The sequence below is a fragment of the Delphinapterus leucas genome, chromosome 19 (genome assembly GCF_059928025.1).
Source record: "Delphinapterus leucas isolate spDelLeu-1000000601 "Yukka" chromosome 19, BTC_Dleu_Yukka2, whole genome shotgun sequence".
NCBI lineage: Eukaryota > Metazoa > Chordata > Mammalia > Artiodactyla > Monodontidae > Delphinapterus > Delphinapterus leucas.
The window spans coordinates 8,019,339-8,035,666 of record NC_143147.1 but is presented as its reverse complement, the minus strand read 5'-3'; the positions used below and the strand labels follow the sequence as shown (position 1 = coordinate 8,035,666).

Genomic DNA, 16,328 nt, shown 5'->3' with positions numbered 1-16,328 from the left:
TCCGTCACTATCCAGTACTCACATGCCATAGAAGCAAATGTCTCGTGAAAAACACCCCCAGGCCATGTTCTATTTCCTATTCTATTTCATCTTATTTCATTCATAATATATTTAATTTTTCAAAGTGCTGGTCATGACCCACGAAACCAGTTTTCATTATAAAGAAACACACTGCCCTAGGGAACTCCCTCGCGGTCCAGTGGTTAGGACTCTGCGCTTTCACTGCAGTGGCCCAGGTTCAGTCCCTGGTGGGGGAACTAAGATCCCACAAGCTGTGCAACACAGCCGAAAAAAAGAAAGAACTCACTGCCCTAAAGCACCTCAAAACTGCCGGGGCCCAGTCCACGAGTGCTGGTGAGACCACGCCAGCCACACGGAGGAAGCAGGCTCTGGGGGCCTCAAGTGAGGGGGGACCAGCACGTGGCACCCGCCCAGGGAGGTCTTACTCTGTGTGACCCCCGCCTGCTCGAGCTTCTTCGAGACGGAATCCGGCTCCATTCCTTTACAACCCAGGGACAATGGGAAAACCCCTACAGGCCTCTGCCCACCTCCTGCCTTTGCTGGGGTCACCCCTCCCTGTCTGCCCAGGCTCGGGATCACCCTCCTCCGGGCGGGTGTCAGCTCCCCTCTCTCCCCGGACTAAGCCCCAACGTTCCTCCCTCCCGGGTTCCAGGGCACCCGCCGCCCATGAACACAGCTTGGCATTCCCCACTGGGCTGCCCCCTCCCCTGCATCCCAGCCGGCACACAGAAGGCACTCAGTACGTGGGGAATGGAGGGGTCACTACTCACGCCACTCCGAAGTCCAGGGCGTACAGCAGGAGGGCATTCATGCCCACGCTGAGGATGTTCGCTGCAATGCCGGTAACCACTTGAGGCAGGATGATGCCCTAAGAGCCCCAGGCACACAGGGAAACATGAGCACTTTCAACAGCCTGTCAGCTGGGTGGTGCGAGCGAGCAGGAAACATATACATCGGCCTCTGCTGCCCGGTTCCCAGCACAGAGCTCCTAAAACCCTTGCCATTCCCTCAGTGCTAAGAGCACCAGGGGCATCTCTTATTCTAATATCTGGTCTTTGACCCCACCTCTGACACGGAGCTCCTGAAAGCCTTATGAATTCCTTAGTTATAAGAGTACCAAGAGTATCTTTTGTTCTAATGAGGCGACCCAGGATGGGCTCCGGGATGGGGGCCGGTCACCACGATTTTCAGGCTCCCCACCCCCACTCTCGAGAGGGGGGACGGGCTGGAAATGGAGCTAATGAACGAGCACGCCCTTGTGAGGACACCTCCATGAAGTCCCAACAGCACGGGCTTCAGGGAGCTTCCAGGCGGGGGAACACGGGCATAAGCCCCTCCCCATACCCTGCCCCACGCACCTCTTCCACCCGGATGCCCACCTGGATCCTTTATCATGTCGTTTTATAATAAACCAGTGAACAGTAAGAGAACAGTGATCCCGAGTTCTGTGAGGAGTTCTAGTAAATTAATCGAACCCAAGAGGAGGTCGTGGGAACCTCTGATTTATAGCCAACTGGTCAGCACAGGTGACAACCTGGACTTGCAGTGAGCGTCTGGGGGGGTCAGGGGAGCAGGCACGTGGGACTGAGCCCTTAACCCGTGGGATCTGACGCCATCTCCAGGTACACAGTGTCAGAGTGGAACTGTACGACACCCCGCTGGTGCCCTGGATTGCTTGGTGTGGGATCTGACGCCATCTCCAGGTACACGGTGTCAGAGTGGAACTGTGCGACACCCCGCTGGTGCCCTGGATTGCTTGGTGGGGAAACCACGTCTGACGTCACTTCTGAGCGTGGCAGTCATGTGAAAGTGAAGGGCAAACGCAGGAGGAAGACTGACGTGTTCCTGAACGGGTGATGAAGCGAACGTTCAGAGTTAAACAGGAGACAATTTTAAATGACCGCGAAGTAACCCAAGACCAACAACAGCAGAGGTCGGGACCACGGGGCGTCGCCCCCACTGGTGCCGCCTGAGCCAGACCAGCCCGGTGGGTGACTGCCTCTGCGTGACGACAGCGGCAGAGGCCACAGCATCCCAGCGAGAAAAGAGAGGGGACACCCACGCCAAGAGCCAGCTGGGTCCCGGCGTGAGGTCTATAAGGAAAGACCACCTGCGAGGCGCCAGGACCGAGGCTGGGGGCACACGAGGTCACCTCATCCAGGGTACCCAGCGATGCCCGTGGCGGAGCAGGGGTACCGTGAACGCCCATCCCTTTATTCTTACTTTACTCACTTCGTTTGTATCTGCTGCCCACGCAACACTAGTACTTTCTTTAAGTAAGACTTCTGCATTTTCCCCTGCATTTAAACGGCTGACCACTGTCAAAGTGCAATGGCTTCGTAGACAATCGGTGACACGCAGGCAATGGAGGCTCAGTTCGGTGGGCTGGAGCGCCTCTCAACTCTGCCCGCACCCACCCTGCCCTGTGCTGCACGAGGCCCCGGGGGGCCCTGCACGCGGCTGCGGTGGTGGCCGTGGGACACTGGGTCCTCCTCCCCTAAAACAGGCGCCAGAGTCAGTCTGAGGCCGGTGCAAAGCCAGAAACCACGTGGCCTAGAGGATGTGACGGGGCCGGGCATCTCTCTAGGGTGGGGCACATCCATCCACAAGACTCCACCCAGACAGAGCTTGGGTAGAACCTCGGAAAAAATTGTCCATTACTTTTATGGAAAATTCCCTAAGATATTTACCCGGGGGTTGGGGTGGGTGGGCGGCGGCCCGGCTGGCAGCGTGGCACTCTGGCCAGTCCCGCGGGGCCAGGAAGCAGGCTGTGGACACGCAGGTGGTGACAGCGCTCAGCCTGGAGCTTGGACCAGAGCCCACTACCCTGGGGACCTCAGCGCAACAAGGCCTCTGCTGGAGCCTCAGCGTTCTCACTCGAGTGCATCTCTGTCTAAGCACAGTCAGGGTCGGGGCACAGAGCAAGGAAGGGGGCGTTAAGGATGGGCAAGATGGACGCGCGACGGTGGGGCTGCAGGTGCGGCCCGGATGGAGAAGGTGCAGCCCGGTGGGGTACAGGTCCCAGGTGGCCCCCACTTCGAGGAGCCACACGTTTGGTTCGGTCTGGCTCCCGCGTCTCACTGAGCCTGGGGGAAGGGGCAGTGTGAGCTGGGACGGCCCAGGGTCCAGAGCCTCGGACCCTCAGCCCATTCCACCTTGCAGCCCGCCTTCCACCGTAACCCTCAGGCCTAGCCCAGCACTGGGCTGTCGTGTTGGAAAGAGAAATACTCGAAGCAGATCCTTAAGGCAGGATAGTTTGTAGAAAAAGATCTAGCGAATGCCAACTCAGAACCTACCCTCTTCAGCCCTAACTCCCCTCCTCTGTGAAGCTGGGTAAAATAATTACTTTCTTGCAAGATTGCGAGAAATGACTCTCGGCGCGCTGTTGGGCGTGTCTGCCTAAAACCCAAACTGGGGAAAGCTAGGGAAAAGCCCGCCCCAGAAATACAGACTTTTAAATATTGAAAACTTTAGATCAGACTTTGGAGCCAGGCTGAGTTCAAATCCCAGCTCCTTGGCTTACAATCTGTATGACCTTGGGCAAGTCACCTCATCTACATACCTTAGTTTTCTTATCTAAAAATGGAAAGGCTAGAGCCTACTCACATTGTTATTAGAATTAAGTTAATGTATTTATAAGGCATTTAGAACAGTATCTGGCACAGAGTAAAATTATTGTTAATAAATAAATAAAACAGAAATACCACGTCGAGTTAGGGAAAAAAATATTGACTACACATTTCCAGTATTATGGAGTAAAACTATTAAAGAATCTGTACCTGACTTTGTAAATATTTTGCCTGCAGCTGGAACAGGAATGTGGCCTGTAAGATAAAATAGAAAAACAGCTCTTGTTGATTAAAAGAAAGTCTCATTCCCACAGTTTACGTCGGTTCTGGTTTTTAGTAAGATATTTACCTTGTTATGTGACCTCAAATTCAGAGACTCAGACCCACACTAACCAAATGCTAGGATAATCAAATCCTACCTATTTGGATTTTCCCAGCGGACTCCGTGAGGACAAAAGCGAATTCTAACCAGCTCGCGAGAAGCCACTCGCTGCCTTGACGTCTGAATGGCTCCGAGGGTGACAGCTGGCGGTCCTTCCCCAAATCCAGGCGGAGCCCAGGAAGCATCCTGATTAATCTGGAATCAAAAGTAACCCTAACCTAGAGACCGTCATGCAGAGTGAAGTCAGTCAGAAGGAGAAAAACAAATACCGTACATTAATGCATATATGTGGAATCTAGAAAAATGGTACAGATGATCTTATTTGCAAAACAGAAATAGAGACACAGACGTAGAGAACAAACATATGGACACCAAGAGGGGAAAGTGGAGGACGGGGTGGGATGAATTGGGAAGTTGGGATTGTCATCTATACACTGTTGATATAAAATAGTGTATGAAATAGATAACTAATGAGAACCTACTGTATAGCTCAGGGAACCCTGCTCAACTCAATGCTTTTTGGTGACCTAAACGGGAAGGAAATCCAGACAAGAGGGGACATATGTATACATATGGCTGATTCGCTTTGCTATACAGTAGAAACTAACACAACATTGTAAAGCAACTATACCCCAATAAAAATTAATTTTAAAAAAAAGTAACCCTAGAATAAGGAAGGAAATGTCTTCCCCTTATCCGTGTTTATATTTAATTTAAGCTCTTGGACATCAAAGTGGCACAAGCTCTGAGGATCAGTGGGGTGGGGACGACAGGTCCAAGAAATTTTCAACTCTTGCATGAATAGCACGTTGATAAAATAAACAAACAAAAGGAGCGGAGGCCCGCGTTCACGAGCTGCTTCGTGTACCGAAACGCAAGGTTGTTCTCGACACTTACCGGAAGAGAAGGGATTAAAATCATCACATAGATCTGGGCTATCCTAAAACAGACAACAAAAGAGCCTCCAGTTAATATGAAAACAATTGCTGGTCATGCTGTCTTCAAGCTGAATCCACAGAGTATGTTCTAAAAATTAAAACTAAAAATAATTTATATGGGAGAAAGTTAATAACACTTGTAAGTGACTGTTTCTTTGCAACGTAAGTCGACATCACATCAGGCCTGCTAAATGTCTGCTTACTCAGGGGAGCTGGACTTGATGTTTTTCAGGTCATCCTCGGCAGAAAAGCTGGAAGGAACACAGCCAAATGAACTGAAAGTTGGGCAAAATTCGGAAGCCTCTTGCAAGAGCCAGGACTGCAGCTGTACCTCACAAGGAAGCACGACCAACAGTCTCCAAAAAGGACAGCCTGCATCTCCAGAAAGGACAGTCTCCCCCTGCATCCGGCATCCCTGACATCACTGGGGAGCCTGCTAGAACTGAGGGTTAACAATCCCGACTCTAAAAACAAGCGTGAGGCGACCACGTTGCCCTCTTCTACGCGTCAGGGAAAGACACTCTGTGCGTGTGCAAAACGCCAAACGGAGAAACTCCGTGAAGGGCAGGCGGGGCCATGTCTCCCAGAGGGCAGGGTCCCCGTGCATCTGCATCGGGGGGTCCCCACCGGCCCAGGGTCCCGCAGGCCAGAGTCACAGCTTCCACCTTCCACAGGGTTCAAGTCCAGGTGACTGACCGAAAATGTCAACACAGGCAAGATAACCAACCAGCCACTGACCGTGACCCTGGGCTTGTGACGCTAGAGATCCAGCTGACCTGGAGACCTCGGGGTCTTGCTTCAGGAACAGGAGGAGGCTCTCGGTGTTGAGGAAGAGGGCCCAGCACGGGAAGCAGCACAGCATCAAGATGAGGATGCTTCTCTGAAGGACGATCCCCACACGTTTTAGGTTCTTGGCTCCAAAGGACTTGGGAACACAAATACAGTGATGGAGAATGCAGCGCCTGGGCCACCTGCCCCGCCAACAGACCTCCACCGGAAGTGCCCTGCCCGCCACCAGCAGCCCTGCCGGGTGCTTCCTGCCATCTGCTCCCACCCCAGCCGCTGAGCTGGTTGCCCGGGACGACTGGTCCCCTGCTCCAGGGAACCGGGCAGGAAAGAGCTGAGCTTAAAAGGTGTGAGAAGAACTGGGCACATGCTGGAGCCTTCTGGATTCATTCAGCAGATACTTCTACAACACCTACTACGTGCCAGACAGCCGTGAGGCCTGGGAACTAACTCAGCAGGGAGCAAAGTCCCTGCTCTCATAGAAAAAAAGTCAATCCGGGAAGGGGAAGAGGAAGGAGTGTTGGTGTGGTGGTGAACACAGCTCTTGACCTGGTGATGGCGGGTGGGGGGGGCGGGGCCTCACCCAGGGGCTGATGGCAAGAGAATGAGCGGGAGCAGCCTGGGGGCGCTGCAGGGCTGGAACAGAGTCAGGGAGGGGAGGGGGAGGGGTCACTGGACAGCTCCAAGCAGAGGAACCCCACGAGCGGCGGAGGGGCAGGTGGGAGGCCAGGGCACAGAGAGCAGGGAGGTGGACAGGCCGCTCCCCAGTGCCCCGGCCCAGGCCTCCTCTCTCTGCAAGTAACGGAATGACTGTCTCTTTCTTCAACCAAAAGCGACCGACTTCAACACACATTAAAAGAGACAATGGGACTAAATTAAACACCCGGTAACGGAAGAATGGAAATACCAGTGACATATTACAGAATATTATGCAAATATTAAATGGGAAAGTATACACTGACTTCATTGAAACAGAACATTCTCCAAACACTGTTGAAGGGGAAGGAAAAAAAAAACCCATATGTAAATTCTAGAGTTGTGTGGGTGCATAAATGTACACAGATTGAAATATTTGTAGGATATTCACCAAAAAGTTGATAGAGGTAACTGGGGGATGGGCGGGGGTAAATTTTAGTGATTTTTTCCACTTTTTAAAATACTTTTCTAGATAACCTAAAATTTCTATATGTGCTTGGCCTTTATAATCTTTTTAAAAAGCTATTTAAAATTTGGGAAACAATGTGCCACTATGGAAGTACATTTAATAATACAGAAAGATGTCCATTATATGATAAGTGGGGAAACAAGATACAGCCTTTTTGTTAAAAAGTATATATATATAAATGAAAATGACTGAAATGTTGAAATGGTGCAAAAAAAAAAAGGAACCCAAAAAACTCTTTTGAAATAAAATTTCATATCCTATATCATGCCAATCCAGAGTTAGCTTTGGCCTAAATTACATTAAGTCCTTCAGAGCCGTGTTCAGCTTAGCCTGGAAAAACGATCTCAGGAAATCCTCATGCATTACCTGATGGGAGCCGAGGGCAACAGCTCAGGAGATACTACATTCGCTCAGCACTGCTCCTTCCTTGGCATGTAACCCTGTCCTCATTCTCCCAGGCTTTGGGTTTAAAGGTAGGACTCATCCATCATATACCACCCCGCCCCAGCCATTCATTCATCCATCCAACCAACCATCCATCCACCCACCCACCCACCCACTCATTCATCCACTCTTGCATCATATACCCACCCACCCATTCATCCATCCATCATCCATCCACAATCCATCCATCCATCCATCAATCATACACCCAACCCATTCATTCATCTACACACTCATTCATCATACAGCCACCCATCCATCCACCCACCCATCCATCCATCCATCCATCCATCCATCCATCCACCCACCCACCCACCCATCTCTGCCACCTCCTCACCCATTCAACAAATTTCCAAGGTACCTGCTATACAGCAAGCACAATGCTGAACCACAGGGCTTCAGAGACTGAAAGGGACACAGCCTTTCTCCCTAAGGAGCTCAGAGTCTAGAGGGAAAACCACTCTGGTTATAGATCAGGTGGGTGAGATAAGAGCCAGAGCCAGGAGGAAAAGGCCTTGACTGGCATCTGTCCCTGCGCTGGTGATGCCCGTACACCAGCCCAGAGCTCCCAATCCCAGGACAGGCATAAGGATGGAGAGAAACGAGCAGAGTCAAGAAACACTACGAGTCCAAGGCAAGAGCCGTCAACAGTTCTGCTAACGTGTGGAGATGGGGGAGGAAGCAGACGGCTTCTGGCTTGAGTGGTGGGTGGTGTATCCCTGAGAGAGGGAACTCTACAGGGGAACACTGCTGAGCTTAATCCTGGATGAGCTGGGTCTGAGGACAGAATGGAGCCTGGCCCTCTGGGAAGAGATGTGGGCAGGAGATGGCGACGTGAGTCTTCACCACCGCTGGCGGTGGGGGAGAGAGCAGCCGGGGGAGGATGTACCACAGTGGGAGGTAGGTGCGGGCAGGGGGCTCCAAGGGGCAGGAAGAAGAAGAACAGACAGCACAGACTGAGAAGGAGCCACCGGAGAGGTGGCTGGACCATTGGCAGGATCCGCAACCGTGGCAACCAGGGAGTGGTGGAGAGCGGCGGTGGCTGCGCAGGTTAAGGACCAGGATTGGGCGGGGGGGCCACGCAGGAACGGAATCAGTGATGGGTGTCGAGTCCAGGGCGGTGTCCAGACAGGGACCACAAGGGACACCTTCAAGCAGTTTGGTTTGAAGGAGAGGAGAGACGGAGGGGCAGTGGATGAAGGAGGACGGTTTTAGGGTGGGAGGGATCAGACAGGACGGAAAAAGGAAAACAGCCCTGAGTAGATGGACCAGAGGACAGGGTTAGTAAAGCCAGCTCCGCTCCATTTACAGCCATCAGCAGCGGGGTAGCCGACAAACAAAAGGCCGCAAAACCACAGCCTGACCTCAGTCCCCTAGATTGGTTCTACGACGAAAGATCACTGACAAAGAAAGGTCTGTGGGGCAGGGTGGTCCTCACCTGAGACATGAGTGTGTCACAAGCGGAGGCCAAGCCAGTTCCAATGGAAATCCCGGCGACATTCACAACCTGCAAGGAACAGCAGACCAGGTGTGGCAAGTGTCCGGGGACCAGGCGGGAGCAGCTGGTGATCTGTGTCTCAGATCACATGGTGTCCACATCTGTCCTTGTCGACTGTCACACAGGACGTACAGTCTAACTAAAGGATCACAGTCACCTGCATCGACCAGGGGAGCCAACAACCTAGTTTCTCCCAAACCCACAGCGCATTACAACTTCTGTATTTAATAAAAGCAACGTGTGGTTAACGCCTGAAGGTGATACCCCTGATCTACGGTGTGCATTTAATAACAACAGCAAACCTGGACTGAGCATGTGCTACGTGCAGGGTCGTCCCAAGCCCGTCACACACACAATGCTGCGATCACCACTCCCGTTTTATGCGTCATCTGAGTCACAGCAAGTTACATCACTCAGATGGCAACCTGAAGCTGGGCAGCCTGGCCGCAGGCTCTGGTCCTCCAGTGAGGAACGGCACAACTTTTGTGTCAGCCTCTCGCCCAGACCCCACCCAGTGCCCCCGACAACCAGGGGCACAAGCGGTAACCTGCAGGTAAGGGTCAGAGCCCAGCAGAGTTGGGTGGGGGGAGCTGAAGACCCTCGTTTCCATCCTGGGCTCACATTTAGCAGTGATGGCAGCCCCAGGATGACCTTCTCGGCTGAGCCCCCAGGAGTGGGTGACAGGCCACCCTCAGAGCAGGAGGGGACATCCACCCCAAGACGCTCTCTGCTGAGTCCGCCCAGGACAGCGTCAGGGCAAAAGCCCCAGAACACCTGGGCTTTCCAGGAAGAGAGAAAGATGAAGCATGCCAATTTCTCAAGAGTTTTGTATTGAAAAACAATGTCACACGTGAGCCTTTTTTGGGTAAATGAATGCACTTTGGTGTCATTCTTCCTCTACAACTTCAAGTCCATCTGGGTCAAGTTACTATTCAGAGACGGCTTTGGTTAAAGTCAACGAGCTTTTACCAACCCAGCCCTGAAGTCACACTTTCCCCTCCCAGCAGCCAGTGTGATAAAAGGTGCACAGGAACTGCTACTGTATCTCTCAGAGCACGTTATCTGGGACACGGGTTTCCACATCAGGGTGTCCACTTTATGAAACTCTGCAAGAGAAACTCCCTACGACTCAGCATCGAGAAAAGCTGCTCTTCCCTGAGAGATGGCGCAGGGACCCTTGGGGGAACCACATAGGTGGGGAGTTCAGAGCAGATGTGCAGCCCCTCAGATGCCAGTCTCCACCACCCCACCTTGCGTCGTCTTCCATCCGTGTGTCTTGGACCCAACTCTATCTGCCTTGAAAGTATTTTTATAAACCAACTCAAATGCTTTGTGGAACAAGGTGGGTATATAGAAATGTTCTTTTCTTTTAAAACCAAACACTTTGGGCTTCCCTGGTGGCGCAGTGGTTGAGAGTCCGCTTGCCGATGCAGGGAACGCAGGTTCGTGCCCCGGTCTGGGAAGATCCCACATGCCGCGGAGCGGCTGGGCCCGTGAGCCATGGCCGCTGAGCCTGCGCGTCTGGAGCCTGTGCTCCGCAACAGGAGAGGCCACAACAGTGAGAGGCCCGCGTACCGCAAAAAAATAAATAGAGTTTTCTTGAAATGAGTCTACTGTCTCCCTAGCAATTTGTTACAATTTAACAGCCGATTAAAAGCAAAAGTCTGGCCACCCACTGCCCAAGAAGACAGGCACAGACCCCCTTATCTAAGACCTTATCCACAGAAATGCCTTACCCACCTTCCCACATGCCCTCTTCAAGCCTGTCTGTATAATTTTAGGTTTGTATCTACTGTATTATTTTTTTTCTTGTTAGTCACACACCAAATCTTTGTTTTTATTGAAATACAGTTGATTTACAATGTTGCGTTGGTTTCAGGCGTACAGCAAAGTGATTCCGTTTTATAAATGTGTATGTGTATCTATTCTCTTTCAGATTCTTTTCCATTATGGTTTATCACAAGGTATTGAGTATAGTCCGCTGTGCTGTACCGTAGGACCTCGCTAGGTGTATTCCTATTTTATTTTTACTTCAAAAACTAGGAACTCTTCCGTTACCCTCTTATCATTGAGTGCTTTAGGGGAAAAACAGAAAGAGGGAAAGAATCACCAAAAAACACATAAAATCTGAATCCCCCTCCCAAGATAGGTTTCAAAATAGTTTTGGTGAAATAAATGAAAAAACAGGCACCGTGGGATTCTACAGGCATACACAATCATCATGCTTTAAACCCTCGCCATGTTACAGATGGGAAAACATAAAGGCACAGAGCTGAGAAGAAAAACATACATTCAGGGGACACCTGGGTGAGAGTTGGCTGCTCGGGTCTCCGAAGTTACGCATTTCTGAGACGTCTGCTGGGGCCGCATCTCTGCTGGTACCAGGCTCAGCAGAAGTTAACAGGAGCCGGCCGATCACAAGAAAGCAGGCAGAGACAGACCAGCACAGCCCGGAGCGGGGGGACTCTGGGCTGCCTGCGAGTCCTCAGGGACAGTTTTGTGCAGGTGACCCTGCCCTGTCTAGGCAGACACACCCGGACCTCGCAAGCAGGTAACAGAAAGCAGTGGGCACCGCAAGCAGGGGGCTGAGATGCCCGGAGGTCAGAAGCCGGGAGGGGTGCGACTCTGGCTGCATAATGGGGTGAAGGATGCATTCAGGGCGGGAGGAGGGGAGGCCCTGCGGCTGGCAGGAGGGATGAAAGCCGAGCTGGGAGAGTGCAGTAGCAGGAAACAGAAAAAAAGTGAGTTTAAGAAATGTGGGAAATTAAGGCAGCAGGGCTTGCTGACTGGTGCAGACAGCGGGCCGTGTGTAGGGTGCTCCCAGGGCAGGGTGGTCACCCACAAACAGAGGAGGAGGGGGAACAGAAGAAGCAGCACAACTACCAGAAGGGGAACCAGGGAGGACTGGCAGGTGCGGAGAGTTCCCAGGAGGGAGGTGGGGGAAGGCGGCCAGGTGAGGGCAAGTTCTCTGGAGATTGGGGGCGGTGGCGGGGGGGGGGGTCACTGGCAACTTTCGGAAGAGTAGGTTAAGTGGAACAGTGGGGAAACAGGCCAGTTTGCAATGGGGAGAAAAGGAAAATGAAGATGCAGTGTAGACTTTCTGGCAAAGAGTGTTAAGTGGATAGAGGCCAGAGAGGGGGCTGCACGAGGAGAGACTTGGGTACTTTATCATAATTCAGTAGCACTAGTGAAAGGGAAGGGGCCGGAGGAGAAAGGATGGTTCTGAGCCCAGGTAGAAGGCTAATCTCAAAGAAAAAAGTGATGAGAGACTTCCCTGGTGGCACAGTGGTTAAGAATCCGCCTGCCAATGCAGGGGGCACTGAATCGAGCCCTGGTCCGGGAAGATCCCACATGCCGCACAGCAGCTAAGCCCATGAGCCACAACTACTGAGCCCGCGCGCCTAGAGCCGGTGCTCCGCAACAAGCCACCATAATGAGAAGCCCGCGCACCTCCGCGCGCAGCAACAAAGACCCAATCAGTGCAGCCAAATATAAATAAAAAAATAAATAAATTTTTTTAAAAAGAGAGAGGGAGAAGAGTGATGGGGATCCAGGTGGCAGGGCTGAAGGAAGAGCAGGGGGAATCAGGCACTGACTGGCCCTGGATTCTGAGAGGGGACCAAGCGGGAGCTGCAGAGCGAGCGAGGACGGAGGGATCCCAGCATGGGAAACCCCCATGAGGGCAAAGGACAGGCAGCAAGGGTGTGCGGACTTGACAGGGCTCCAGGGATAAAGGGTGGTGAGCGCAAGTGTAAAGTTTAAAGCTTCTGCTGTGGGTGCACACGGAGGGCTGGAAATGTGCAGGGTGTGGAGCCCGATGTGCGTTCAGTGGTCCTGGAAGCCAGCGAGATGGAGGGAGGTGGACCCACACACCCAAGGAGACAAGCCCTCAGGTCCTGAGGTTGTCAGTGAACGCAGAAGAGGCCACGTACAGATCATCAACAAGGAAAAGTACAGGATGGTGTACCAGATAGGTTGTCCAAAACTGGGTGCTGGGAAAGGAGAGTCTGCATGCAAAAGAATGAAGCTGGACCCCTATCTCACACCATACACAAAATCAACTCAAAATGGGTGAAAGACTTGAACATAGAGACCTGAAACCATAAAACTCCTGGAAGAAGACTTAGGCGGTAAGCTCCTTTAACAAGTCTTGGGCATGATTTTTTGGATCTGACACCAAAATCAGAGGCAAGAAAAGCAAAAGTAAATGGGACTACATGAAACTGAAAAGCTTCTGCACAGCAAAGGAAACCATCAACAAAATGAAAAGGCAACCTACCAAATGGGTTCACCCAATTATAGACCTGTAACTAAAATGTATGATTCCATATACCAAGGTGGTCTCAACCATAAGGAGAACTTCTGTGGCCCCGCCATGATCTTAGCGCTCTACCCACCTGGGTGGGAACAGGAGGGGCATTTTCTGAGACTGGGAAAGACCCTCTGCCACTACCAGCAGAAGCTTTTCACCTTCTTTGAAAGCATGGATGAAATGCAGGAGAGAGGCAGCTTTCCACTACATCACCGACAAAAATGCAGGGACTTCAAAGGGGGTGTAATTTCAATCCATGGTGGCATGGAGACACTTTATTACAAGGCTGAAACAGCACCACCTTAATGAGCTGTGTAATTCAAACTAACAGCAGTCAACCTAGTTCTAGATATGTTATCTGGTTTAACTTCATAATAGAAAAAAAAAAATGCAGTTCTTTTAGTTCTACCAGCAGAGTTCGCCTCATTGCTACGAATTCTTTGCAATACCTGGTCCCCAGACCAATTAGAGTCAGTGGGATGGTTTGAGAGTACGGAGAACACCTTTTCTAAGTAGTTGACACAGTCTCCTTCCAAATCTAACGATAGGGTGGAACCCCCGGGTCAAGCTCGGACCGTGTGAAGGTGCAGGTGTCAGACATCACACAATCCACATTCCAGGCTTTTCCAAGTCGTCAGCCGCCCCCCCCCCCGCAAAAGAAGAATGTAAAAACCTACCGAGACAGCAAGCGTAACCGCATCCAACTCGACCTTGCCCAGGTGTCCGCAGAATACGGAGCTGACGAGGCTGATGAGAAAGATCAGCAGCTGCGCGAGGAACTGGGGGAGGAAAGCGGAGGCCAACGCGTTACACCGACCCTCCCGCCCGAGACGGCGCGGGACGGCGCTGGTCCACCGGCCGGACCGAGGGGGACGGGGTGACCGCGGGGAGAGGGACCGCGGGGAGAGGGACCACGGGGGACCGGGGGGACCGCGGAGAGAGGGACCGCGGGGAGGGCGGCGCGGGGCCACGCACTCACCACTGGGCCCGCGAGCGCCGCCAGCTCCGCCGTCTCGCGCCCCGCAGAGGCCGCAGGCATTCGCGCCAGCCGGGGGTCCCGGGCCGCTGGGCGCCGTCGCGGGCGGACGAGGGGCTCTCGGCGGCGGGCGGCGCAGGGGCGAGGGGGTTCTCCATGCCGTGGCGGGAGGGGTCGGCGGCGGACGCGCCAGCTCCGGGAGTGCGCGGGAGGCGGCGGGGGCGGTGAGCCTGATAGGGTGGGGGCTGGGTGGGCGGGGCGGCGGGCTGTGGCGGGATTGGGGGTGGGGAGGCCCCGCCCCGCCCGCCCCGCCCGCCCCCTACCGCCGCCGACCCGGCCCCCGCCTTCCGTGGCCCACGGGACTCGGGGGAGGGGCGGCCTTGGTCGGGGGGCGCGGAAGGCGCAGGTGGGAACAGTGAAGGGGCCGCCGAGTTAGCCTTCGCTGGTTTCCGGGTGATGTCTCCCCCCAGGCTGGGTCAAAGAATTTACTCCCCGGGGGGTTGCGCTCCCTGCCGCCCGCAATTTGCAGCGGGTAGGACAAGCCCCCGTGCCCGGTGGAGAGGGAACGAAAAGCCGGGACTGGGGCTTTGCTGGGGCCCCACCGCGAGGGCCACCTTGGGTGCAGCCTTCGTCTTGGTCCCTGGAAGGTGACCCTCCACTTAACTGACCCAAGAGGAACGAAGCGCTGAGGGTGGAGATGCCTTAAGGGAGTACCTCCACCCACCCACCCCCGCCGAAATCTGCCCTGGGGTGTTTTTCACTCAGAGGAGCTGCCTTTTCTCATTTTTTCCATTATCTGTTCGGCACACCTAGCAGTTTGTATCCACCCCAGAACGCAGCGTACTTAGTAGGTAGGAAGGCTTGCTAAGCGAACAGCGTGGAGCTAGCCCGGCAAGGCGGCATGCAAGAATGACCCCTTAATCCAAGGCCGCTGTTGACTCGCCCTCCCACCCGCCAAGATGAGTTAGCAGTGATTGGATTTTCACAGCTCCAAAGACTTTCCCAATAATTGCCAAGGCCAAGGAGAAGAGCGCATTCATTAAGACCTCATCTTTTTGAGGGGTCGGCGGACAAAAACCTTCTGGATATACCGCGTCTCTGCCACTAAAAGCCTGCAGCTTTTTTAAGACGAGGACAGGCCCAAACAAGACGAATAGGGCCTGCCCAGGACCCCATCCTCCCCTCTCCTAGAACACTCTTCATTTTTGCTGCCTTCCAACTTTATCAACCCTTCCTTCTATCAAAATAAGAAAGGGTCTGATTTTTCCCTCCAGTTTGCCTGGGTTAGCTCTTCGAAGCCTGTATTTCTCTCCGTGGGATGCCCACCACTCAAAAACAAAGCGCTGGTCCTTCATTCCTCCCTGCGCCTGCCAGCATGTCAATCCAAACCCGTGTTAAGACAGGCCCTTGACAGGAAGCATGCTAATTGATGCCCCCTGACTCCTTTCTTCTTGGTAATCTGTCTTCTCCCCTTTTAAGTTCCTTAAGCATGTCTACTACCCTTGGTACCAAATGAATATTAACAAATGTTTCCCGCTGAATAATAATCTAAGGGAAGATATATTGTAAAATGTATTTTAAATAATCCACATAGTGGGCTTCCCTGGTGGCGCAGTGGTTGAGAGTCCGCCTGCCGATGCAGGGAACGTGGGTTCGTGCCCCGGTCCGGGAAGATCCCACATGCCGCGGAGCAGCTGGGCCTGTGAGCCATGGCCGCTGAGCCTGCGCGTCCGGAGCCTGTGCTCCGCAAAGGGAGAGGCCACAACAGTGAGAGGCCCGCGTACCGCAAAAAAAAAAAAAAAAAAAAATTCACATAGTAAGAATCCTTAAGTCCTTGGTATATGGGTTTGTCTAAAACAAAAAACAGTAAGCAGAAGAAATATACAAAGCCATACATCGATGCATCCGTACACAGGTCTTCGGTTGACATGGTGGTGGATGTAATCTTCCAGATGTTGTTTTGGACTAAAACGTACTTTTTACCTTCCTTCCTTTTCTTCATCAGAAAATATATCTTGGAACTCTCAGTTCTTGACCTCCATGGGCACAGCTGAATAATGTTAACTGAAAACGAACTGCCACCTTTAGGCCAATGAATTTTTTTTTTTTTTTTTTTTTTTAGGCCAATGAATTTTTGTTGGTAAGGTCAGAAGCATCCCTTGGCCTACTCTCTCTCCGCCCCCCCTCCCTCTCCCTCTCCCTCTCCCTCTCCCTCTCCCTCTCTCTCTGTCTCGCCA

The 16,328-nt window shown here is 52.8% G+C and overlaps 1 protein-coding gene across 1 annotated transcript in view; it reads right to left on the bottom strand.

The window, feature by feature from the left end:
- Positions 1–14,320, bottom strand: part of SLC47A1 (solute carrier family 47 member 1) — a 50,764-nt gene extending 36,444 nt beyond the window's left edge. The window contains 8 exon segments of the mRNA XM_089900253.1: positions 792–889; positions 3,801–3,845; positions 4,870–4,912; positions 5,687–5,835; positions 8,744–8,812; positions 13,793–13,894; positions 14,095–14,138; positions 14,141–14,320. Coding sequence (XP_089756379.1) covers positions 792–889; positions 3,801–3,845; positions 4,870–4,912; positions 5,687–5,835; positions 8,744–8,812; positions 13,793–13,894; positions 14,095–14,138; positions 14,141–14,249 — 659 coding nt within the window. The 5' untranslated portion in view covers positions 14,250–14,320.
- Positions 14,321–16,328: the final 2,008 nt, after the last annotated feature.